Source organism: Fundulus heteroclitus, chromosome 19, assembly GCF_011125445.2.
Source record: "Fundulus heteroclitus isolate FHET01 chromosome 19, MU-UCD_Fhet_4.1, whole genome shotgun sequence".
Taxonomy (NCBI): Eukaryota; Metazoa; Chordata; class Actinopteri; order Cyprinodontiformes; family Fundulidae; genus Fundulus; species Fundulus heteroclitus.
The window spans coordinates 30282288-30307333 of NC_046379.1; the positions used below are offsets into that span (position 1 = coordinate 30282288).

At 39.2% G+C, this 25046-nt stretch overlaps 1 protein-coding gene across 1 annotated transcript in view; it reads right to left on the minus strand.

Annotated features, from left to right (window-relative positions):
- LOC105920730 (potassium voltage-gated channel subfamily H member 5) overlaps positions 1–25046 on the minus strand; it is a 255178-nt gene that overhangs the window by 108427 nt on the left and 121705 nt on the right. The window contains exons 7-8 of the mRNA XM_036150520.1: positions 22537–22694; positions 20281–20552 (exon numbers count right to left, since the gene is read on the minus strand). Coding sequence (XP_036006413.1) covers positions 20281–20552; positions 22537–22694 — 430 coding nt within the window. The remainder of the gene's footprint in view (positions 1–20280; positions 20553–22536; positions 22695–25046) is intronic.

Below are 25046 nucleotides of genomic sequence, written 5' to 3' on the forward strand. Positions count from 1 at the left end.
GTGTGTGTGTGTGTGTGTGTGTGTGTGTGTGTGTGTGTGTGTGTGTGTGTGCGTGTGTGTGCGTGTGTGTGTGCAGATATATATACCTCAGCTGGGCTTTATCATCTATGAGGACTTTCTATAGATATTTTTTATTTTTACATTTTCCCTTTCTGGCAGTGGTTGTTGCCAGAACAATTTAATCCCATTTCATAATTTTTAATTTCTAGGTGCTTTATTCTTGTATTTTGTAACAAATTCTTTTAATTGCTTTGTTACACAATATAAGAAATATTGGATTACAACTTTTTGATTTTAATGCCATTTTGCAGACATACAGATATAAAGATTTAGCCACAAGAATAGTGAATACAGCTGTAGCGAGCTTTAGTCCTTGATGGTTCATCATTAGATCCCAGTCTGCCCTGTACCGAAGGCCTGGCATCAGATGACACCTGCAGCAGACATCGATTGACTATCCAGGTCCCGTTTTACCGGTGTTTGGATCGGATCATTGGATTTTAAAGCTCAAATAGGATCCAAGGTCACACTGTCTGCACTAAGCTAGACAGTATGAAAGGGGATCTAACATTCTGTGTGCTCTGTGAAGTGGCTTTTTACCTTTGTTGGCTTGAGCCAGCAGGTGAGACAAGAGCAGAGTCGCTGTCACAGCTCACACACACATTGGGACTTGTAATCACGGCTTGGTTCAATCTTTTCCTGCTGTCAGCAATTATACTTAAGGCGGATCAATCTATAATGTCTGCCACCTGCCTAATTCACTTATCCCCATGTTGCACAAGTGAAAGTAGCAGTCACACTTGGCTCCGGTGTTAGTGGAAATCTTTCCAAAATCACAAATTGCAGATACGTTTTGAAATGGGAAAATACTAGACAACAAGTAGCAAGGGTGTGTGTGTGTGTATATATATATATATATATATATATATATATATATATATATATATATATATATATATATGTGTGTGTATATATATATATATATATATATATATATATATATATATATATATATATATATATATATATATATATATATAGATAGATATATAGATATATAGATAGATATATAGATATATAGATATATATATCTATATATAGATATATATATAGATATATATATACGTATGTGTGTGTGTGTGTATTGTGCACATTTTTATTTTATCCATATAAAACAACACTTTTAGCATTCTGCAGATGTTTGCAATATTCTTAGGAAAGTGGTTTTAATAATCAGCAAAATTTGTTGGATACAACCTTAATTCTAACCTTAATAGTTACATTTTTTTACTTGCAGTATTTTTGGTTTGGTTTTTGTACTATATATTCTGGCACAGATTATGTTTATTTTATTTTGTGAATTGAAAAGGGTAAGCAAAAATGCAAATTTTCAAAGAGATGCAATGTAAAAGGTCCTGCTATGTTCAAGCACTTTATTATTAATAATACTAATAAATAAACAAAATTGATTTATAAGTGGTAATTGTTTTATTTACTTTTCCTAGTCAATAATGTTTAGCATTAATATGTTTGCTGTCCTGAGGGAATACCTCGCAACGCAAAGGCTTCAATGCAGTTTTAAGAATGAGTATTCCAAGTATTTAGAATACAGTACCATGATTAAGCAATGGAATGGAATATGTTACAAAGGCTGATCCTGGACCAGGAAGCATGTTATGTCATAATGGTTGATTGTGCATATCCCTAATTTTATTCCCCCCACAAATGATGCTAACAAAACAGGAATAGCAGCATGCAACCTAAAGGTCTGAAAACATCTTGGTTTTGTACAGACATATGTAGAGCTATGTACTATAAGCCAAGAAGGAATGAAGACTGTCACATATAATAAAAAATAAATTAAAAAAAAGCTTAAAATTAATGGAAAAAGTCCAATGCAGTTTAAGGTGTATACGAGGATATGTTTTTTCTTACTGGATTCTTTAGATATTAAATATAGGAAGACATTTTATGTAGCGACATCCAGGAACATACTTTCTTTTACTTTACAGAAATAAATGCAAGCTTATCTTCAAGGTTACGTGAAACAGTATGACACATGTATTTTCCAATGTTTTCCAAACCATTTACACAGACAGCAGAAATGCAAACATCTGAGTACCTTCATTGGTTTGCTAGCCAAATTCCATAGAGACATTGCAAGGAAAGCAAGAAAATTATACCATCTCATTACATTTATTATTCAGTGTGCCAGGATGCCCACACTGCTGGGTTGAGCATTCTCTTTCTAGTAAACCCCTGGCTCTCTAAAGCTGGTCAAGGAGAGGATGGCATTGTGATGAAAGACAGTAAGACTGCAAGACCATGAAGGGTGATATGTCCTCCACAGGGCAGATCATGTATGCAAGAACCTTTAGACAAAGGCACGAACGCAGAATCAAAGTACAAAAACAGCCTAGCAAACATTCTTTCTGGTTAGACTGGAGCTAGACAACTACCAGGAGCACATTTTTTGTCTGGTTATTGATTGTAAAACAAACAAAAAATGGTGGAAGCAGTGATAAAGTAATACATCCACCTTCTGAAAATCTAGTACACCCTAACACCAATTTTGAATATAAACGATCTCAGTCCTTCCAAAAAGGTAGATCATGTTTGCGAAATTAATGTATTTGCAGGCCTCTACCCTCGCCTACAATGTCCCATGGCATCTGACCTCAACTTCTCTCCAAGGAGGTGGTGGGGCTATGTGGAAGTGGCCTTGCATTGCCTTTTCGTGCTAAGCCAAGTGAGTCATAGGAGCCAAGGCTTGAACACCAGGCATTTGGCAGTTCCAGAGGGATGCCTTGGTCTCCCTCTCCAAGACAAGGTACACCAGTGATTGGGGTCTTCCTTCACAGAGACCCTTCAAAGATGCTTTGACTGAAGGGAAGAAGTTCAGGGATCTTGGTGTCTTGTCAACAAATAATGGTCGGATAGAGGAGGAGCTGGATAGATGGTCTTGCCGTAATGCAGACACTGATCCTCTCTGTTGTGCTAAGGAAAAATTACAACATTCATGTTTCAATAGTCATAAGCTGTGGATCACGGCCATAAGAAAAAGTTATGGGTTACAAGTTAAAAAAATAGTTTTTTTAGGCGAGATGGCTGAGCTTAGTCCTACAGATATCTTGTGGAGCTTGATCATTCAGGAAGAGCTCTGAGCAGAGCAGCTGCTCATCTGTATCCAAAGGAGTCATTTGACTTAGTTCATGTCTCAGAGGAAGACCCAGAAAAGGCCGGAGGAACTGTGGATAATCTTTATTCAAGAAAATTTGCTTATATTATAGGATAAATATTTTTTACAATACACCTAATCCGAAATGGTTTGCAATGAAAAACAAGCAGATAACACTTCCTTCCATTAAGATCTAAGCTTGAATACTGTGTCATTTCTCTATACGCTCAGCTTAAAAGAGACAATACAGATATTAGCTTAGCTTTTTCCGACAACAGTCACCTCTTTATTATAATTCCTTTGTTCTCCTTTGGCAGAAGTGTATAGTAATGAAGTATAATTAAGTATTTAATTTTTTTTTTTTGAGGATCTGTACTTTAATCGAGCATTTTTTAAATGCTTGATTTATTTCCTTATATTCAAAACATAAAAAGGATACTTTTACTTCTTTACTTTAAAATTTGAGACATTGTTACGTGCTACAAAAATAAAATATGACCAGGATTCATGATGAAAGGATTTGTTTATGTGAAATTGACATGTGAAGAAGAGAAGAAAGAAGATTGGTGGTCTTCCAACGGTTACAGGTGCATTGGCAGGTAAGTTAGAACAATGGCTAGTGGATCTGTTGTTTGCGGTGATGAGGAACACATGGTGGAAGACGTTTAGGATCACCCATGGGAATACTTCACAACAATTTCTGGCTACCTCAGTGTAGGAGGAAAATCTAGCACATGGAGAATGGAGTGTCTGTTGTTGCTAATTTCCATGAGATAAAGGCGTTCACAAACTCTCCATCATAGAGTTTGTCAAACCTAAACAAACACGTTTAGGTAAGTAAATTATTAATCTTTACCAATATCGTACAACACACCAGAAGGGTAAAAACTTGATTAGTATTCATAAAACTTTGTTTTAGCCACAATTCACATGTAGCAAGCACATCATGTGGTGGCGAAGATAAGGAAGAAACCAAATGCAAACAGGTGGAACTCACTGTTTGTGGCTGTGGAGAGACTGCTCAAGATTCTGAAAAAAGGGAGCATCAGCCCTGAGAGATCTGTGTAGAATTAAAGGGTCCAGTGCAAGTAGAATTTTTAGTTTTTTGTCTGTAATTACTTCAGTGAATTACCCTGATTTGTTGTGATGTTTAATGATGTTTATTTGAAACAAAACAAAACGTCTGATTGCTCTTGAAATTATTCTGTAACAAGTTTCATCAAGTAAAGCTAACTTTTCTCAGAGTACACAACCATGAGCCCTGTCACCCAGTCCATTAACATCCTTCGTAGATAGGCACAATTTCAGATGGGATGGCTATTGCCCACAATTGCCCTTCTGAAATCCAAAATGGAAAAAAATAAAGGTTTCACTCAAGCACTGCAAGCCATTGTTCTTCAAGCTGGCATTCACAACCGTTGAGACTGGGTGAGAGCTCAAATACCATGACAGTAAATAAAAATAGTAGGATTTAAACAATAAATTAATTATTGTCTTGACTTTTACTTTACACTTTATTTGTATTTTTTATGAAATCATTGTGAAAACTTCAGAGCCTTTTTTAGCCTTTTAATCTAAAGAGTTATAGTTGCTGATAATGCAGCCTAATGTCACTTTTAAAGACTTTGAAGTCATTCAACTTGTTCTGTAATAATCCGCAAATACACTGGCTGCACTAACAGTTGTTTCCCTCTGCCTATGTTTCAGCTCTGGAATACGTCAGAGAACACATCAATGGATGCATCCATGTTAACAGATATTGGACTGTTATACATTGGATAAAAGAGACTTTTTCCACGCTCTAAAGAGCTCCAACGTCACATCATGCGCCACCAAGCAGCTTGACTCATTGACCCATTCGGCAGACAACACAGAAATACTGAAGTCATTTCCGGCAGTTCTGATGTTGTCTGCCAGGCTAAACACACCTGAGCCAGCTCATGCAGCCTGTGAAAGACTGTTCAGCATTGCTGGACCTATCTTTGGCCCAAAAAGATCATGGCTGCCTGTGCACAATTTTGATAATCAACTTCTATTAAAGATTAACCGCAAGTCCCACTTCTTAACCATCAGTCAGAATGTCTTTTGAACGCCACTATAGGCTGAAGTCTGTGTTAAAGAACCGGTGTTCAGTTTTGATGAATATGCCCCATTAAAAACTGATTCTCTGGAGTGGTCAGCACAATAAACATACTGCTACATTTTAAAACAAAGTTACAGTGTTTAGCTTCTAAGTTATTTTTACTCAATGTACTAAGTTCTTATCTAAGGTACTGTTGAAATACCATGTTTTCTTAGGGCCAAATTGGGTTTTCTACAAATTCTACCTCCTCTAATTGACACTGCTTAGGCATTCCTCCCCCCTCTGATTGGTTGTTTCTGTCCAAGAGTGTTTTATTTCTGCAAATGGCAGTAGGACCACTGGGAGGAGCCAGAGCAGCTTGATTTTTTTTTCACAGATTATCTGTCTCATGAACTCATGAAGCTTGTTACCGGTCCCAAGCCCACTTTCCCGCCACGGGAAGGAGGAGGGTCAGGCGTGGGGCCAGCTTTCCCACCTTGTAAAAACCTTACAAGCTACATAAATGCCAACAAGAGAGCAACAAGACATTTAAGCCCTGAGAAAAGATGGGTCTTTGACATGAAGATTTATGACACCATGAGGTGAAAGACGGAAGTATCTGGAAGCTACAAGGCTGACACCTCTTCTTTCTACCAGGGCTACAAACATTGGTACATGGAATGACGTTCTTCATTTCAGACTGGAAATGAAGAACTACAACCTCATTCTTCTTGAAGTCAGCGAGACCAGATGGACACAGTAAGGACAGAAACAACTAGCCTCAGGGGAGATTTCGCCTTACTCCGGACATGAAGAGGAAAATGCACCCCACATGCAAAAAGTTGCGCTGATGCTGTCTAAACAAGCACAGATTTTGAAATAGAGCTTATCTAAGATTGTACTGATGTTAAAAATAACAAATGGAACCCAACAATTGTGTCTGGAAAAGAGGATTTGTACGTATATATCGTGCAGGATCCAAATTATTATTATTTTTTTTTCATTTCCAGTAAAATGACAATAAATGGATCAAACCTAAGCATGGCTTTCTAATCGTATGACCAATCAAAACCCTTTTACATTACAGACACAGTGACCAAGCCACATTTGCAATCCAACAGACAACCATACACAGGCAGGCAACTTGGGAGCGACTCGGGCGAGTACTTTGCCAAAGTGCCCATTACCATTTGGCTCAACTCACAACCTTCCAATTGCCTAATGAAGGTTGTGATCCACAGCCTCCCCGCTAGATAATCAGGTATGATAGATAGATAGATAGATAGATAGATAGATAGATAGATAGATAGATAGATAGATAGATAGATAGATAGATAGATAGATAGATAGATAGATAGATAGATAGATAGATAGATAGATAGATAGATAGATAGATAGATAGATAGATAGATCTTGGACACCTTTGCTATGGAGGTCCCTTTGGGCATCTGGGGTGTTATGACTGGGGTTTCCCTGGCATCTATATATCTATATATATTATCTGCAGGTGTAGAAGAAGACTCCAAGGATTTTATCTTGTTCTCTTCTTTTCTTCTCTGCTATTGTTGTCACCTTTTCTCCCATTTAGCATTTTGTATCATCTTCTTCTCTTCTACCTTCCTGTTTTTGTGTCTACTGATTGTTAAATAGTCCCAGAATAAAATTGAATAAAGCTATTTGCATATTGTGATATGAATATTATTCTGAAGTCACTATGGCCTTACGCCACTCAGACATGTGAGCACGGCCTGCTGATTGCAAGGCCAAATGCTGCGTAGCTACTGTGCAGGATGTTGATTGTCTAGGATAGACTATCTTTGTTTTGTCTCATGCCAAGGACACTATGGAGTATTAGGGAGAGCCGAAAGTTTAGAACTCCGACCACATTTGGCGTCAACGCACAGAATCACCGACCGACGAGCCAGGAAGTCCGAGGACAGGAGCAGCTTTGGCCGGCCCGGAGAAGTTATCAATTTTTACCTGGGAAACCAAAGACCTCTTGTCAAGGGAGGACAGGGGCTGCCCACTAGTGGGTGAAAGCAGCGGGTATCCTTAAGGCATCTGACTTCTATCTAGACGTAAGCAGATTTGAAAAGGAGAATTCTCTCCCATTATACCTGAATGGCCAAAAATGTGAAGCTTTTGATTTGGTTGGTCGATCTCGCAGAGGATAATTAAAAATGATAAGAATAAAATAAAAAAAATGGTCTGGAAGCAGAAAAGTCTGTGTAATGGCTCAAAGGCAGAGGTTCCAGGGCCAAGTCTTGCCCCAGGGTGAGACGTTCGAGTCAAACATTAACATGTTAAAAACCCACAGTCTTTTCAATCACTCAGATCCATGATGGAATGCATTTTAAAGTTCATGGAAATTCATTCAATTAAGGCCGCATGGATAGACACGGGTGGAGCTAAATAACTGGTGATCAATATGCGTGCCTGGGGGTGCACGCCTGCTGAACTTTCCACTAAATTTAACTTAAACCCCATTGACAGTTTGTACCACTGTTCAACAAAGCAGGGAAAAGAGGACAGAGCATTTTACTGTTACAGGAGAGGTGGTGAACCACTGGATTGTTTTTGATCATGGGCTGACTCCAGAAGCATCTCTCTTGGCATTCATTGATCTATAATTATATTATGGTCCATAAGTAAACTACTCAAGAAACTACTACAAGTGTAAGAACGTGACTGAGTAAAAAGACAACTTTAATGATCAGATGACTAATGGGCTGCCGTTCCTTCTGCTACAGAAATTATAATGTACGAGCGGTGGCATGAGTAGCAAATGTTGTTTCTGTTTCTGAGTGTGTGTGTCCTCTTGCTCTGTTGCTCTCGCTCTCGCTCTCCAAACTAATCTGAACAACCACATTCAGCTGAGAGACCAAAATGGAAAACAGCTGTGTCAGGTTTGGTGTATTTATAGCAGGACTGAAATGCAGATAAGAGCATTTCAAGCCACGTTTTGAATGAATGATAAGTTTATTGAATCCAAAATAACAGAACGTACAGGCAGGGTTGTTTTTAAGTGTTCTAGTAACAATAGTAAAGATATTCAAGATATTTTGTTTAATAGTGCCACAACCACTGTTTTATTTGCCGTTTACTATGTGGCTAATCCCGGATGTGACATCGCCGTGCCGTCTGTCTGTTCGCCGTCTTATAAGTCCATGAATGTCAATTACCACATTCAATCAGTCACTGTGATGGCTAGTTAACACAACAGTAAAAATCAATCAAGAATGCCAAAGAAAAGCATGTGTAATCATGTGGTGTGGTCTGTAAGTTTTGCTGGAAAGCCAAAAAGTCTAATTTTATTCTAATCTCATAAGTGCACCTTCTCTACGTGTTTGCTTTGTCATGCCCTGTGCAAACTGAAAACAGGACTTCTTACGGCTGTCTTGCAACAACGGCTTCCTTCTTGACCATCTTGCATACAGGTCAGAATCTCCTAATTGTATGACTATAGCCAGAAGAAAAAAACCTTGGTAAATGAAAGTTCCAGTAAAAATCCTTCTGGGTTCTCGAAGTCGATACACACCTTCATTTTCGGTCTATCAAATCAAATTCCAATGAAATACGTGGTGGTTTGAGGTTACAATGTTACAAAATAAGAAAATGTCCAAGGTATGTCAGCAGTGTCGATCTCAAAGCAGCATTAGTGGAGGAGAAGCAACCGCCTGCTGAGATCAATTTATGTACAACTGCATGACAAAGCACAACAGTGTGCTGCATGAGCAGGAGTGTAAGGGTTGCAAAAGTGTTTCTTTTAGCCTTTGGCGTTTGTTCCTGTGACTTCCCAGCATCAAAGAAACAATAGAGAGAATACTGTCCCTTTGCATTAAGTCCCTCAGCTGCTGTGTTAGGGTTTTACCTTTTCCCTTCACTGGGAGAGTGTCCACGCATGCAGTTTTATTACTTACTTTGGCAATACAGCAAAAAAAGGTTTGACCTTAATAACACAACAGTTTACAAACTAATAATCTGAGTTTCATACGTCAGCATAGTTTTCAAATCTTTCTTAAACAAAATGCAATACCAGGAGTTCCATGCATGATCTGCAAAGATGGGAGGTGTTTGTGTTTAAATGGGAAGGAAAGATGAAGTAAAAATATTACTATTCATTTGTTAAAGGTGCATAAAAATCCAGTTGAGGGTAAGACTACACATTAAGTCTGTGAGAGGGAACCAAGATGGTGAGACACTTTTTAAATATTTTATGATATGTACAACATTTTAGAAAGAATTTGACTACAACTTGTTTGTATCATCTCTTAAAGCTGTAACAATAAATAGAGTTAAAGAATCGCTTTCATCAGTTACTGTATATTGCAGATTGCTCCTGCAATTCACTTTGGGTATTTCTTGTTTGTTTTTGTTGTTGTTTTTTTACAAATTTTCGAAGTAAGAATTGAACTAGAACTGAGTTATCACTCAGTTCTAGGACATTGTTCCTTATTTTAATTATAACAATCCACAGTGATTTTTTTCTATTGTGCGACTGTCATGAACTGTTCTGTTGAACCCAAATTCAGCCACACACAGAGTTTCATCTTCAGCAGTTTATTGAAAAGTGATGAATAGCGGATGAGAAGAACCAGAGAGCTGAACCGGTCTGGAGCAGGTGGATGATGGCTGAAGCGGAAGGAGCTGGAGGACGGGAGAAACTGGACAGCAGAGCCAGGCGAGCGTAGGTAGCCAGGTTACCTTCTGGGCTGAAGGGAGAGCGCAGAAGTTTCCAGCAAGGCCAGCAGCGCAGTGAAAGTCCGTGGTGCCGGAGGACAGCAGGCAGGCACGAGGAAGGTGAGGTGAAGGCTGGACCATTAAGTGAGCAAGGGGCTGATGTGAGGAAAGTTGGGAGACGTTACAGCAATGAAGAGCTGGAAGAGGAGTCCTTAAGTAGGCAGAGAGGCACGTGGAATCAGTTCCCTCGATTAGTGAAAGCAGGTGCAGTGATCAGCAGTGAGAGGAGATGAGGCTGTATGGGGAAGATGGAAAGCGCTGGAACTGTCCAAGGTGAGAAAGGTAAAAACTGAACCCTGACAGCGACATTGTTCATGATTTAAATACTGAGCTTTCAAAAGGATGGAAACACAAGTGGATGGATGTTTGGCTCAATACATGAATGGACTGGTGGATGAATAGATAAACATTTTTAGGTGCATATTTTGTTTACAAACCACCAATAAAAACCTACTGAAGTGAGCATCTTATTCTTGAAAATTCACATATTTATCATTTTGACAATGGATCATCCTTCTGGAAAATAGTTACATTAAACCCCAGACTTTTCCAGGCTTTGTGGAAACCCTGGTGTTTCTGTGTCTGCTGATTAACTGGAATCAGAGCTTTGGTTGTTTGTTTCAAGGAGGTATGGATAAGCTCAGCAACAAATTTTTAGCTCTCTCTCTGGTCGTAAACATTGCACACTGACAATTATTCCTGATCCATTTCGTGACAGAAAGAGGAAAAGCATGTGGAAGGACAGCTGGGAGCAACTGACAGACTATGAACGAGGGGTTAAACAAATCAGCTTCTGCTCCACTACTAGTCAGTGCAGATGCACATGGAGTTTACTGCCTCACTCATGTGCAGTAAAACAAACACACAAATGGGCTGAAGTTCAGACAAATAGACAAACATGGTCAGTAGGAAAGAAAAATTACAGAACCTCAGCGTCAGAGTCAGAGCTTCATTACTTGTTATAACAACATTGGCTTTATTATGGAGACAGAGGTGTTCCAGACTAACCTGACCCTAGCCAGATTGATATCCCTAGCTCCGCCTAGCTTCACTCACATCCATCTGGGACCTCTCCCATAGAGAGTGATTTCTTTAACCAATTTTATTGTCCAGCCAATCAGGACGCAGGGCTGGTGTTTTATAGATGTGACGTAGTGGAGAAGCGACCGTGATGTGAGACTGTTTTGATTCAGATAGCAATGGCGGCTCGCATCGAGGAAGCAAGCGTTAACATTGATGCTGCTATTTCTTCCGTGTTGTCCAATCTACCTAATATTGTTTCATTAAAAGAACATCAGAGAACGGCTCTGAAGGCTTTTGTTGGTGGAAACTATGTTTTCACCCGTCTCCCGACCGGATTTGGCAAGTTTTGTTTTCCGGGATGCGCCTGTGGCAGACGCGCCCGTGGCGAAGCGGTTAGCGCGAACCATGTTAGAAGGCCTTTAGTCCTCAGTCCACAGTTGCTACTGTCACAAGTCTGCTAGAAACCTTGGTGTAGTTTTGGACAGCTCTTTTAAATTTGATAAGAAAATAAGTGCAGCTGTTAAATCTAGCTTTTTTCAGTTGGGAGTGAGCTTGTTGGATTGACACACTGCGCCAAGTCTGATCTTTATAGATGTTTTCAAAGCATGCTTTCAGGTTGCAAACATTATAATATCTTCCCATAAATGTACTAAAATGTCTAATCAGTTTAATTTCTGCATCAGGGGACTCCAACAGCTAGAAGGCAACACTGTTGTTAATGTTTTTCTATATCCTATCTCCTAACAGCTGCTCGCAAAACAAAAGGTAGAGGATCACTCAATACTTTGCTGTACAAAACAACTGTTAACTCTGTGATTGATGTGATCTAAACTTTAACTAAAGAATACTTGCCATAAAAATCCAAAAATCTGGAATGTTTTCATCCAAGTAGACACAACCAATAACAAGACCAATGCTCTGTGATTTTGTCCACAAGAGGCCTGTTGCAGTGGTTCAGTGATGTGCACCTACAGGACAGTCTTTTGTAAAGTTCCTCACAGAGGTCCTTGAGCATTTGAAATTAGACATAAGCCTTTGTGTTGGAAATTCTACAGATTGGGTTTTAGTATCCAGTGTAATACATATGCTCCTCAGTTCTTTCTAAAAAAACAGCTCTCCAACAGCGTGGATGAAAAGTTAAGAAAATATTAATATCATAGCCAGAGGACATAGAGATTACTTAAACACAAAAACATCCTTCCAGCTCAGTTATTTTGTACTTGCAGACATGGATTTGAGCCCACTCTATGGCGATAATGACACATGACACCCTAAGACCTATCCAAGGATTTCCAAACAGTCAAGGATGCAGCAGACATTTTTGTGAAATGGGCAAATGAAATAATTGATGAGCAGGATGGCAGAATAGGCTTGGAAATGGAGAATGCATTACCCCAGAAAACAGAAGATGAAAAACACTTGTCAGGAGAAATATCCAGGATGAGTCCCTTCCTGTTTCTGCCCTGCCCATATATCCTTAAAGAACCTCAGCAAGTGCCTCTTAAAATCTGAAAAAGGGAGCACCCTGGCCACCTCTCTGAAAGACTGTACACCAGAATGCATGTGTATTTTTGTTTTGTTTCTCCGCCTGCTTGGACGCCTTTTCCTCTGCTCCCTGCTTGCTTGGATTTCCCTGCCTTTAACTTTCATCTCCTTTTTAGCTCTTAGCCAAAACTACAGAAAGTTTGATTTATTTATTTTTTCCATGTGGACTATTTTAGTTTTCAGCTAATCCACACAAGATGGCTCTTCACACCCCATATGAGTTAGAAAGACTTCTCGGGAAAACCTGAAGTAAATATGAAGAAGAACCTCCCGATTCCAACTAATCAGCACAAGATGCCTCCCTTCACCATAGAGAACTTTGATATCAAAATCCGCCGACTAGAAATTAATTTTGATTTAAATGAAACAACCCTGCCTGTGATTCCAAACTGTGACCACCAGCACAGCAACTCTGCGAACAAACAGTTCCCTGCGGAAAATGAGAATAAACCCGTCAGCAGCTGGATCATGCGTAAAGACGCAGCGTGAACCCCTGTGTGCTTTAAGAGTTGCAGCTGAGGGGAAAATGTTGGAACATGTAGGCTTGGAGAAACTCAGCCTGATTCACCAATCAGGTTATATCAGGTACACGGATAAACAAACCCATAGATTAATGTGTAACAGTGTAATAATACGGTCAATAACTTAAAACTACTTTATTTTATTCAGTATTATTTGAACAATTGTGTGTTTTTTTCCCTGTTTTAACCCACTAACAGAACAATAACATGTTAACACTTCTCTTTCACTTTGTAACAAAAGTAATACATGGCTACTTCCATGCCTGGTCAGATAAAATTGAGACTGAGTTGACTAAACCGGCTCTTCCAGGGTCAAGTCAACTCCGCCCCCAATCACGCCCCCAGTCCTGCCCCCAGCTTCGCTCCACCCCCGGAAATTAACATAATCTCACTCTCAACTTTTTTCAAAAGTTGACAGGTCTGCAAATAAATGTGCCTTGCCTTGCACCATAAAACAGGCTGGGAGTGTAGCCAGCGCTGAGCACTGAATAAAATGTTTTGATCAGAAGGCAGGTTCAAAACTAGACTTGATCAGAGCATCCCACGCTCACTGTGCAAACAGCATGAGCAGAAATTTTGACCCCAGGAAAATTTCCCTGACTCACACTAGAACTTAACAAGAAAAACCGGCAAAACAAGATCAAAGACCCAAAGATTAAAGGTTGACTAAACTTCCTCCGGACGTATTTTCAAATGATCCATATTTACTGTAGTTGCATACTGGCTTACACCTTTAGCTGACAACTGTGGTTATTTGCCAGATGCACTGCATCCAAGCACAGACTGTCAGAGGATAACCTCAATCATCCACAGTACCAAGCCACCAGAACTAATCTACTCATCCTCCTGATGACATTACAGAACGTTTGTTACATGAGAATAATGTTAGACATCTTGGAATATAGAATTTGGTCCCTGTCAAGATCCTCTGAGTTGTGGACTTGTTTCAGTTAATTAGTTGATTTGCCTCACCTGCTGTTAATGATCCCCAGCCTGTATTTGAGTTGTCTCTGTTTGTTTCCCGGTTGTCGGGTCATTCTGTGTTCACCCTCTGCGTCCTCTCTGTGCTGTTGCTGCCTGAGGTCTTGCAAGTTTAGCTTACAAGACCTTACTTTTTGCCTTCTGGCTAATTCTTTATTTTATTTTAATTGGAGTCTTGTGTTTATGTTCTCAGTCACGTAATGTCCTTGTATTTTTTTTTTTAGATCCATTCGTTTTCATTTCCGTCTGTCACCCTCTACCATAGCTCCAGCCAATTTATCTCATTCAATTCACCTGTGCTGTGCTCATTATCCAGCACCTGTGTCACCTGGGACTCTGCCTATTTATACCTGCCTCTCACAGTCATTCTCTGCAAGATCGCCAGAAAGCCATTGTTTTATGCCAGCATGCCTATTTTGACCCTAGCCGCTGTTTTTTGAATTTTCCCTGTTCCCTTGTCCTTACTGGACACCTCATCGGCTGTCTAGTGATGGGTAGATAAAACACATTTTTTATTAAAGGTTTTTATTTTATTTTTAAAAAGAGTCCAGCATTTTGGCTTTCAGGGTGATACCTGTTTTTGAGGAATGTTCTCCAGCTTTTGAGAATACCTGCTCATGGAACTGATAAGGATGGTGTCCATACAAATTGAAGGGACAGGCAGACATAATCTAAAAAGAAAAAAATTTAAACCGAGGATCACTGACATGTATTTGTCTGATAGACCAGGCGGGTGGAGAGGAAGAAAACACAAACAAATAAACTTATTTGCTGTCAAAGATCTAAATGTTACCATACATGCCATGCACATTCAGGACCGTTTTTTTTTCTCTCTCTCAAATAAAATTAAGCATTTGATTCTTTTGACAGTAACTGTTCCCGTTGATGGATTCAGGTGCGCTATCTTATAAAAAGTTTGCTGCTTCGATGACAGTCAGAACAGCAGTTTTATTGTTCACATGACTTTTTTTAAAAACAATACCTGCACCAGTACGATGACGATCTGTGTTACAGGACGCATCACTACGGATCACTGATTCTGGACATGACCTTGGACTATGGTGAAGTGCCCATTGCCCAAGAAAACAACGACTGAGACAGATGGAGCCTGGGTTTGGGGGTTCAAACCCTTGCTCTGCTCAAACCGGTGGGGTTACAGGACAAGTCTACATCCTGATTCACTGTTGTCCCCAATTATTCTAAAAACAGGTGTTTTGCGTCTTAATTCTATTGTAAAATTAAGTCAAACAAACTACAATATAACAAAATCTAAACATAAAATCTTATAATGGTTGTTATAATTAAATATTTTCATGTAAAAATCCATAGTTACTGTACTATCAAACAGAATGTATCAGTTTAGACCAAACTGCACAGTACAGGGATTTTCTTCCTCAACATCATCATCATCAGATGGTAAAATATACAAGATAGTCCCATAAATAGTACATGTTTTCAGCATAACACTTTTCTGACACGTTTTAGTGTTGACAAGGAAAAAATAAGATTTATTGACAAATATTTAGAGCAAATTAAATTATTTTGGACTGTCCGAGTAATACTGTGGAGACAACGCTGAAGCTCTACAAAGGAGGAACTAGGAATTTTAACAGCACCATGAAGGCTTAGAAAATATCTAGAGTCCTCTTTAACAGCAGTATTGATGGAACTAGTTGTTAACAACTTTTTAATTTTTTTTTTTAAAGTCACCAGTCCTATGATTAGAAAACTGTGTTAAAGGGAACTCTGACATTGGTGCTACTTATTTGCACCAGAAATACCAAGAACCATTATGACTGTCAAAGGTGGGAAGATGGGATGAATAATGTACGGCAGCTGAGACCTAAGGGTACAAAGCTTTCATGGAAAGCGATAACTGACAAAACAGTATGTACAAGTCTCCAGATTCCGGTACTTCTGAAATATTAAACAGGAATTATTACAATAACCGACTGAATACCCTGCATTGATGCACAGCTAAAATATAAAAGGCCACTTTCTAATAAATGCATATTCAGAACCTTATTAAGATATCGTCTTGTCTAATCACATATTAAAGCTTCAAGGAGAGTAGAAAAAATTTCCTCTTAGAGGCTTAGTTCTGCAGACAGCATCTACAACTTAATAATTAAATAAGGGAAAGGAGCTCTTCTTTTAGGATATTCAGGTCAGGAGGAGGAACTACAGCAAAAAGGTATTTCTAAAAGAAAATGTTTTCCTCCAATAGAGGTTTGATGACTTTATTTTGGCACCACCTTTCTGCAATTTCACTGCTATGAAAAAATTAATTTCTCCTCTATCTGATATCAGGCAAAGACAAAAGATAGGCAAATAAAAACACAATTCTCAAATTATTTCTAGAAAAAAAAGCTATCCAAAGCAATAGGAAAATAATAAGATAGGTGTTTAGGAGCAGTTTCCCTATGAAATTACATACCTGATATCAAGTGCACCGCCACAGCTATAACGTGTAAATGGCATGTGGTTTCCCCCAGTCCCTAAAAACAGCAATTTTCAAACCACTGTTGAAAAATAACAATCTGGACAAACTATTACAGCAGAACTACAGGTCCATCTGAAAACTCCTCTTTAACAGCAAGATTATTGAAAAAGCTGTGTTTCAACAATTAAACACTTTAACTATGACCGGCCGCTTTGACCTTTTCCAGATTTCCGTTCTCACCACAGTACAGAGACTGCCTTTGTAAAGGTATTCAATGACTTCCATATAAATGCTGACTGTGGCGGACCCACAGTACTGGTATTATTGGAACTTAGAGCAGCATTTAATAATGTTGATCACTCCATTATGTTAAGAGTGCCTGGAAAACTGGGTTGGCCTTTCTGTTAAAGCACTTGACTGGTTTTAATCCAATTTAAAGGACAGACATTTTTTTGTGTCAGTAGGTAACTTTACATCAGAGGCAACAAAAATCAAATGTGGGGTGCCCTAAGGGTCCATCCTGGATTTCCTCCTATTCAATATCTACATGCTCGCTCTTGCTCAGATCATAAAAAAACAACATCAGGTACCATAACTATGCAGACAACACACAGCTCTACATCACCATGTGACCAGGTGACTGAACCCATTCAAGTGCTGAGTAAATGCTTAGAAGAAATCAATGCCTGGATGTGCCAGAACTTTCTTCAATTGAATAAAAACAAAACTGAAGTAATTATTTGTGGACCGACAGAGGAGCAATCAAGAGTTAGCACACAGCGTCAGCTAGTAACCACTGATCAGGCCTGACATCTGGGTGTAGTGATGGACTACACCCACCTGAACCTCCAAAAACATCTAAACACAATTACAAAGTTGGCCTTATATCAACCGAAGAACGGCTGATATAAGGTTGATATAAGGATCCTGCAGAACGAATGTTTCTGCAGGATCTGGAAAAACTAATCCACACGTTTATATTTAGTCGACTCGAGTACTGCAATTATGTTGTCTGCCTGTGTCTCAGAGAATAGACTTTAAAATACTTCTGTTAGTCTATAAATCCCTGAATGGCTTAGCACCTAAATACATCACAGACTTGTTATCAGGTTATCAACCCTCCAGACCACTAAGGTCTTCTAGCTCAAACCTACCCAGAACCAAACATGTAGAAGCAGCATTTCATTTTTTTTGCTCCGTTTATCTAGAACAAATTCCCAGAAGACTGTAAAAGTGCTGAAACCCAAAGTTCATTTATTTTTTTTTTTTAGAGTTTCCTTTAATGTTAATATTGAAGTTTGAGTCCAATTTGTCTTATACTGTATCTGACATGCTGCTACTATTCCAATGCAATATGCTTGCCTCTGTAATATTTTCTCTTGGCTGTCTTTATAATGCTTTTCTTTCTTTGTTTGTTTTTTTCCATGTACAGCACTTTGAATCGTCTTGTTACTGAAAAGTGCTTTATAAATAAACTTGCCATGCCTTCTGGCCTGTCTGCTCTCTGCAAGTTTTATTCTGCCCCTCTCTAATCTAGGTTATTTGATACACCTGTGACCAGGACAGATCTTGCCCATAACAACATGTACAATTTATGCAGGCATCACTGCCTCAAGTCCTCAAGTCTCAAGAATTCAGGATTCAGCCACAAGAGAGAGTTTGGTCAAAGACTGCCTTTTTGGGAGACTCTCAAGGCTGGAACCACTGTTGAATCCAAAGAGCACAAAGGCCCATCTCCCATGCATCAAAAACATGACAGGAGCAGGTAATTGTAATGGGCATATCTTCCATGTATAAAGGATGAAGACAATCTAAAAAGGCAAAACTTTAGCAGTCTTAAATACAAAACACAGACGCACTGTTACATTCAGGGAATTTTTCACAGACTTAGCTGTAAGAAAAAGTGGTGACGCAAAAGATCCATTTCCCTCCAGAATATTTATCATATTTATCTGATTACGTAATGAGTTTAGTTGATTTTGTGGATTACCAACAGGGGGAGCTATTAATCATCTGCATTGGATGCTGGGTTCTTTGAGTTTTTTCCTACTCTTATTACAACCATGCTGCTTGATAACTCTGTAAGTGCTCACTAACTTTCTAAATGTAGTAAATGCAGTTGTAATACAAACTTTGAATGCAAACATTCTTCACTCTGCCTGTGCAAATTCTCAGTTATCCAGGTCAGTAAACAGGCTTAAATGCACTCTTGTTCAGTTCTTTCTGAAAACCTTTCGACACCTATCCAGGAGTCTGTCAGTTCTAGTGGCTCACACTTGAGCAACCTGCAGTTGGTGCACTGCTATTTTTCAAAGGCCATGGAGGCCCATCCTCCTAAATGCATACTAGGTCAGATGAAAATCAATGACCCATCCATCACTGTCCTGGGTCATTAAAAACTATTGCTTGGTGTGAGTGGAGTACTAGGTCACCTGAATAATGATGAGACTGTCATCATGATTCAGTTTAAATATATTTCTCTTTAAATAATGAAACAATCCTGTGAAAAAGTATTAGCCGCCTTCACATATTGTACTATATGTTTGTTTGTATCACCTATGGTATCACATGATATTTCAGATTATCAAGCAAGCTAAAACCCTTTGCACAACAACCTAGTGTGTCTGAATTGGCTATCTGCTGGGGCGGGCTCTTAGATTGGATGACGCACTGTACACAGCCTCCAAATTGTACCCCAGCTTGTTAGTGATGCCTGATTGGTCAGTAAAGAAAACTGAATTGTTCAAGCTACAGGCTACATTTTCTGTGCATGATTTCTTCTGACTATATCTCCTCAGAGAATGATAAGCTGGGTGGCATGCTCTGTACAAAAACCCCTTCAACCTTCATCTTCTCATGCTGCAGATGAACTAATAAATAAAGAAAGAAAGTGTGTGTGTGTGTGTGTGTGTGTGTGTGTGTGTGTGTGTGTGTGTGTGTGTGTGTGTATAGATAGATAGATAGATAGATAGATAGATAGATAGATAGATAGATAGATAGATAGATAGATATAAACTGGTTTATGTAAAAAGCTTAAACATATAAAGTACCATAGGACAGAGAAAATCCATCATCAAAGGAAGGTGAAACTTCCTTTGATGTACTGATAATCAATTGGTATCACCAGGTTGCATGACTCATAAAGAAAACATCAACTTAGATACTTTAATGCTAATCAAACATGTAATTAACTTACTTTTTGTAAACAATAGCATTAAGATTAGCCAACAAATCTTATATGTCTACAGTACACTCATGTGTCACATCTTACCAGAATGTTTTATATGTTTCAAATAAATGCAAATACATAAAAAACTCTATAATTATCAGAAATTATATTTTTCAATGTGGAGAAAATCATCGGAAAAAGCCAATGCGATAGTAGTCCCTAGAGTGCAGATCCACTACAGAATGATAAAATCCACTTTTCTAACCCCTATATACATTTTGTTTTGCACTTGAAGTTTCTAAAAGTGCAAAAAAAATTATTTACTTTGTCCAGGAGCAGCATAGGTAACTTTATATTCTTATTGGGTCATCATTTTTAAGCTGTTAAATTTTCTGTTTTCTATTGCATTTGTTTAACTGTTACGTCATGGTATTTGCTGCAGAGCTGCTAAATAAAGGGAATAGGGGTATAAAGGGGGGTGTCTGAGGAATTCAGATCAAAGCATTGTAGTCCCACTTTATATAGACCACAATTGAATAGTTTCAATTTCGGAACGAAGAAATGAAAACCATGATATGTCCGCTTCAAGGCATGAATCAGCAAAAAGCTCATACTCACATCCCACCATCATCATGGCCACAGAAAAAATCTTCTCTCCATCTGTGGTAGGGGCAATGTTGCCAAAACCAATGGTTGTCAAGCTGGTCATGGTGAAATACAAAGAGGTGATGTACAATGAGTCTTTTCCAGGGCCGCCTTCCCACTGGCCAGATCCGCTGGCGTTGTATCGATATGGTGATCCAATGCTGAGAGCCAGTTGGTAAAGCCAGCTGTCCATCTTGATGGTGTTGGTGGCTTCATCAATGACCTCATAATCTCCAATACTGTACCTGATAGGGGACAATCAGGATGTTAGTCTAATAAGTCAACAAAATTTTAAACAAACCAGTATATCCAAATCGGATATTACAGATAATTAGAACAGGCCATATTATTATTAACTTTAAAATTTCCATTTAAATCGGGGCATCTGTAGGCAGAACAGTTTGGTCAAAATATACTCCAAACTTTGATTGGAGAAATCAACACAACGGACGGATTTAATATCATTTTAAATTATGCTGAATTCATATAAGTAGCTCAGATGAGAACTAGGAATACAGCTGTGTACTGGGAGGTCTGCAGCTGGAATCTGGGACTGGGCTCTGGAATTCGCACGTAGCAAAAGTTATAGATTAATTAGGATCTGTTTTTATCTGTGCTGGTGAAGATTCCTAATCATCCAGATTGTGACAGCCCTAAATGTTTAAGTAGAAGGCAACTGGAAGTAGCAGGCTTGTAGTCAGAACAGTCACACTAATGGGGCCATTTATGTCATCAATATTTTTATAAGCAATCAATAAACAGAAGAAAGAGTATTTACTGGTGAGCCTTAGCTGTTTCCTTATTGTCCTATCAAATGGGAATAAATAACAACTAACATAGTGTATTGCTGTATGTACTATGTGTGAGTAAAGCAGTGGTGTCTCTTTCTAATCCATTTAGCAAAGCCAAAACAGGTTTTTCATTGATTTTGCAATCAGCTGTATCTGAAAAACAAGCAATGGCAACATTTTATTTTAAGTGATACACTGTGCTTCCAAATAGTTGTGAAAATCATCCGTTCCTTAACAGATTTCTGCTTCAAGACCACAACCTGACCCCAAAGAATGCAATGGTTGATGTTTGCAACAACAAAAAAACCTGATGATCCCAAACACTTTTGGGATAATATTCTGTGGAACTACTATGGTTCTTTAGAACCTGAACAATTTGCTCTAACTGATGGAATCCTGCTCTGCTCTGTCCTCTCAAAACAGTTCTGCTGTTCACACTATATATATATATATATATATATATATATATATATATATATATATATATATAAAAAAATCGGAAGACACATGCCTAGATCAGCATGTGTCTTTACATTATATAGTCTAAACTGTTTGAGTGCAGGACGTATGGGGTCTGCAGGTTATCTACTCTTTTCCTGACACTAACCTTGTATATGTCTTGGATAGAGGGAATGCCAGCCCTGATAATTCTCTCTGCAGACCTAATTGTTTGTTGTAGTTCAGACCTGTATAGTTTTGTGGTTGATTTCAACCACACAGTAATGGACGAACACAGGACAGACTGGACAATGGCAATGTAGATGATGACCAGCAGCTCCTCTCAAAGGCTATACTTCTTCAGTTGCCACAGGAAGTGCAGTTTCTGCTGGGGCTTCTTCCAAGAAGTGTCTCTGTTTGAGGGGCAGCTCAGTCCTGAGAAAATGTGGTTCCAAGGAACAGGACACAATCCACAGTAAACTGAATTGTTGACAATGGTGAGGGAATCCATCTGCTTGGGGAGCAGTGGGATGCCACTGTGCGGCGCTTGTGGAGCAATCTGAAGTTAAGGGTCTTGCTCAGGGACCCAGAGTGCAGCCTGTGGGGATCAAACCAGGTATTTCCAACCTTCTCAGAGCACAAGTGCACTGCTCTAACCACTAGGCCAACTCTCCCCTTTTAGTTGGGTTAGCTGAGGAGTGTTCACCTTTGCATGGAGCTGTGCTTTAGGTATTTCAGTGCGAGTCAACATAACAATTTTGAAATACAATGATTATTCTGTTAAAACTAAATAATTTTAATCAAAAATGATTCAAAGGTCATTTTGGGGTTAAACCTTATATCAAATCAGCTAAGCAATGTCTGGGATAAGCAGAACTTCTACTATATTTACACACAATGTGGAGAAATGCCTGCTAAACACAACCAGTAAGAAAATAATCAGAAAACCTCATTTAGCAGAAGCTGTAAAGGGCACACAGCTGTGATTTGATATAAGTACCAGATGCAGGCCAACCAGTGGGCCACAAGTCCAAACACGCAGACCAGCAGGACCAGAACTGCAGCTCCGTACTCTAGGTAGTGGTCCAGTTTCCTGGCCACTCGGCCCAGACGGAGAAGGCGAACCACCTTTAGAGAGCTGAACAGACTGCTGATGCCCTGAGAAGGAGGTAGATAAGGAAGCGGGGAAAGAGAAGAGAAAAAGAAGCAGAACGATGAAGAACAGATATTCATTACTGCTGGTTTACATGGTTTCTGTTACATAAAGTGACACTGTTACTTAAAAAACAAATTACTTTCTGAAGCCATTTTCAGAAAAATCCTTGTTAACTGAATTACCTGTCTTATTGTGCTCATTCTTATTTTCTTTTTCTATTAAACACTCAACTTTCTATAATTTAAGATCTCCCCTTGAAAAAAACTACAATTAAAGATGTAAAAACCTCAGCATTGTTTAAACCACTGATTTAATTGCTGCAGAGAGGAGCCGCCATTGAAGTCTCTTTCATGTTTGTTTAGATAACACCTCAGTTTCACAAGAGAATACTAAGCAGTGACATCATCCAGGGAAGGCACCATCCGCTATTACCAATGTTGTAAAATTACACACTGTTTAAAGTTATTTAATGTTTGATAAATAACTCTATGTCAGTTAGGTATTGACCGGTACTGAATATCAGCTCTAGACTTGATATCAGGACAATAGTTGAAAGGGATGATTCGAGCACTTGTGTTCTTTCAACAGCAAACTGCACACATATAGAATAAAGGAGTGAAAACTTCTCTTCAAGTTCAAGAATTTATTAACAGAAATAGAATTAACATCCAGGGAACACCACTATAGAATGCTGTTTATCTGAATTAACACTATATTTCAAACAACAAATCCTCTCTACGAGGCTAGAGAAACGTAACTAAAACTACTAAGCAAAATGAAGATAAAAGAAGCTAAGGAACTATTTACACACTAAAGAAACAAAAGACAAAATAAAGTGGTTGATCATCATCATCAGAATAATTCAGTGAATCCTGGTTCACTGCAGATCTAACATAAAGAACCAAAGTTCATCTTAAAGAATGTGAATTTAGGTTAAATTAGCTTAACTAATGAGCAGAAGGTATTAACATTTATGCTAGCGGACATTCAGCGCTAATTTTCGAAAGCTTCGGCTTTATTTTAGTCGTAAAGAGTGGACCGGATAACACAAATCTGAATATCCCATCAATGTATAAAACCCCTGTGGAGATATTGTTTGTTATAACCATAAAACACACTTAAATTACATAAGCAACGACACGGTTCGAAGAATGCTAACGGAAGCTACCCTGTAAGGTCCAGATGTTTCAAAAACACTGTTAGTATCCAGATGGAAGCAGCGGAAGCAGAGAGGGTGGACTCCAGGGGAGAGCAGCGGGTATGCGGCTATGAGCTAGTCAGAACGTAACGATTGGAGCAGGCCGCTCCAGGCTCCTTCATGTGGGTCTGTAACCCGGTTGCAACGGCGAGTTCAGCTCGGCTTTTACTCTCCGCTTGGGAAAAGGGGGTCCTGTGCCGGCTTTTGGCCGCTCCACACCGTCTGGAGTGAGCTTCCTGCAACAGTTAGCTCGATGCAGCCAGTTCTCCAAACCCAGTCGGGTCCTCTGCTCACAGAGGACGAGTTTCTCTCCTTTGTCGCTCCATTGAAGTGAGGGGAAATGAGTTTCACAGAAAGCACATTTCACCCAGCTTGTGAGTAGTTGAGCCCCAATGAGGGCCGCATGGCTGGTCCCCCAGGGCAGGCCTTCTCCTTGAGAGTCCCCGGCAAGAATGAGTAATAAATGAGGAGAGTGAAGTGAAGTCTGGCTTCATAGCAAGCACCCAGCTGTGAGAGGCTGTCTCTGTGTGGCTGTGTGAAATTCCTTTGCTTAAAACTCCTTTTGATTTCTCCCTCATGGTACATGTTGTTCCCAATTCAATTTGATCTTTTGCCCATGGATTCCTAGATCAATGTGCGCTTCTGTGCTTTTGTGTCTCTGCTCTGTCTTCTCTAACCCCCAGTCAGTTGCGGCAGATGACCGTTCATACTGAGCCTGGTTCTGCTGGAGGTTTTCCTCCCTTTTCAAGTTTTCCTCTCCACTCTCGCTTCGTGCATGCTCAGTATGAGGGATTGCTGCAAAGCCATGGACAATTCAGACGACTATTCACTGTGGCTCTACACTCTTTCTAGAGGAGCGAATGCTGCTTGTCAAATCTTGACACAATCTGCCGGGTTACCTTAGATAGGAAACTTTTTGACCAATCTTTCTGTATGACCGAATTGAATTTGAATAAGGAAATAACACTGATACTGTCCTTAAAATGTTGCTTTGAACCACAGTGCTTTGTGTTGAAATCTGTAAACTATCCGATCAGAACCTGAAATAAACATAATTGTGAAAACAGGGAAAATACTTTTTACACCATAGCAGCCATGAATATGCAAAAATATCTTTGTTGTCTCATTAAGTTAGTAATTATTTGTTATACTGCTC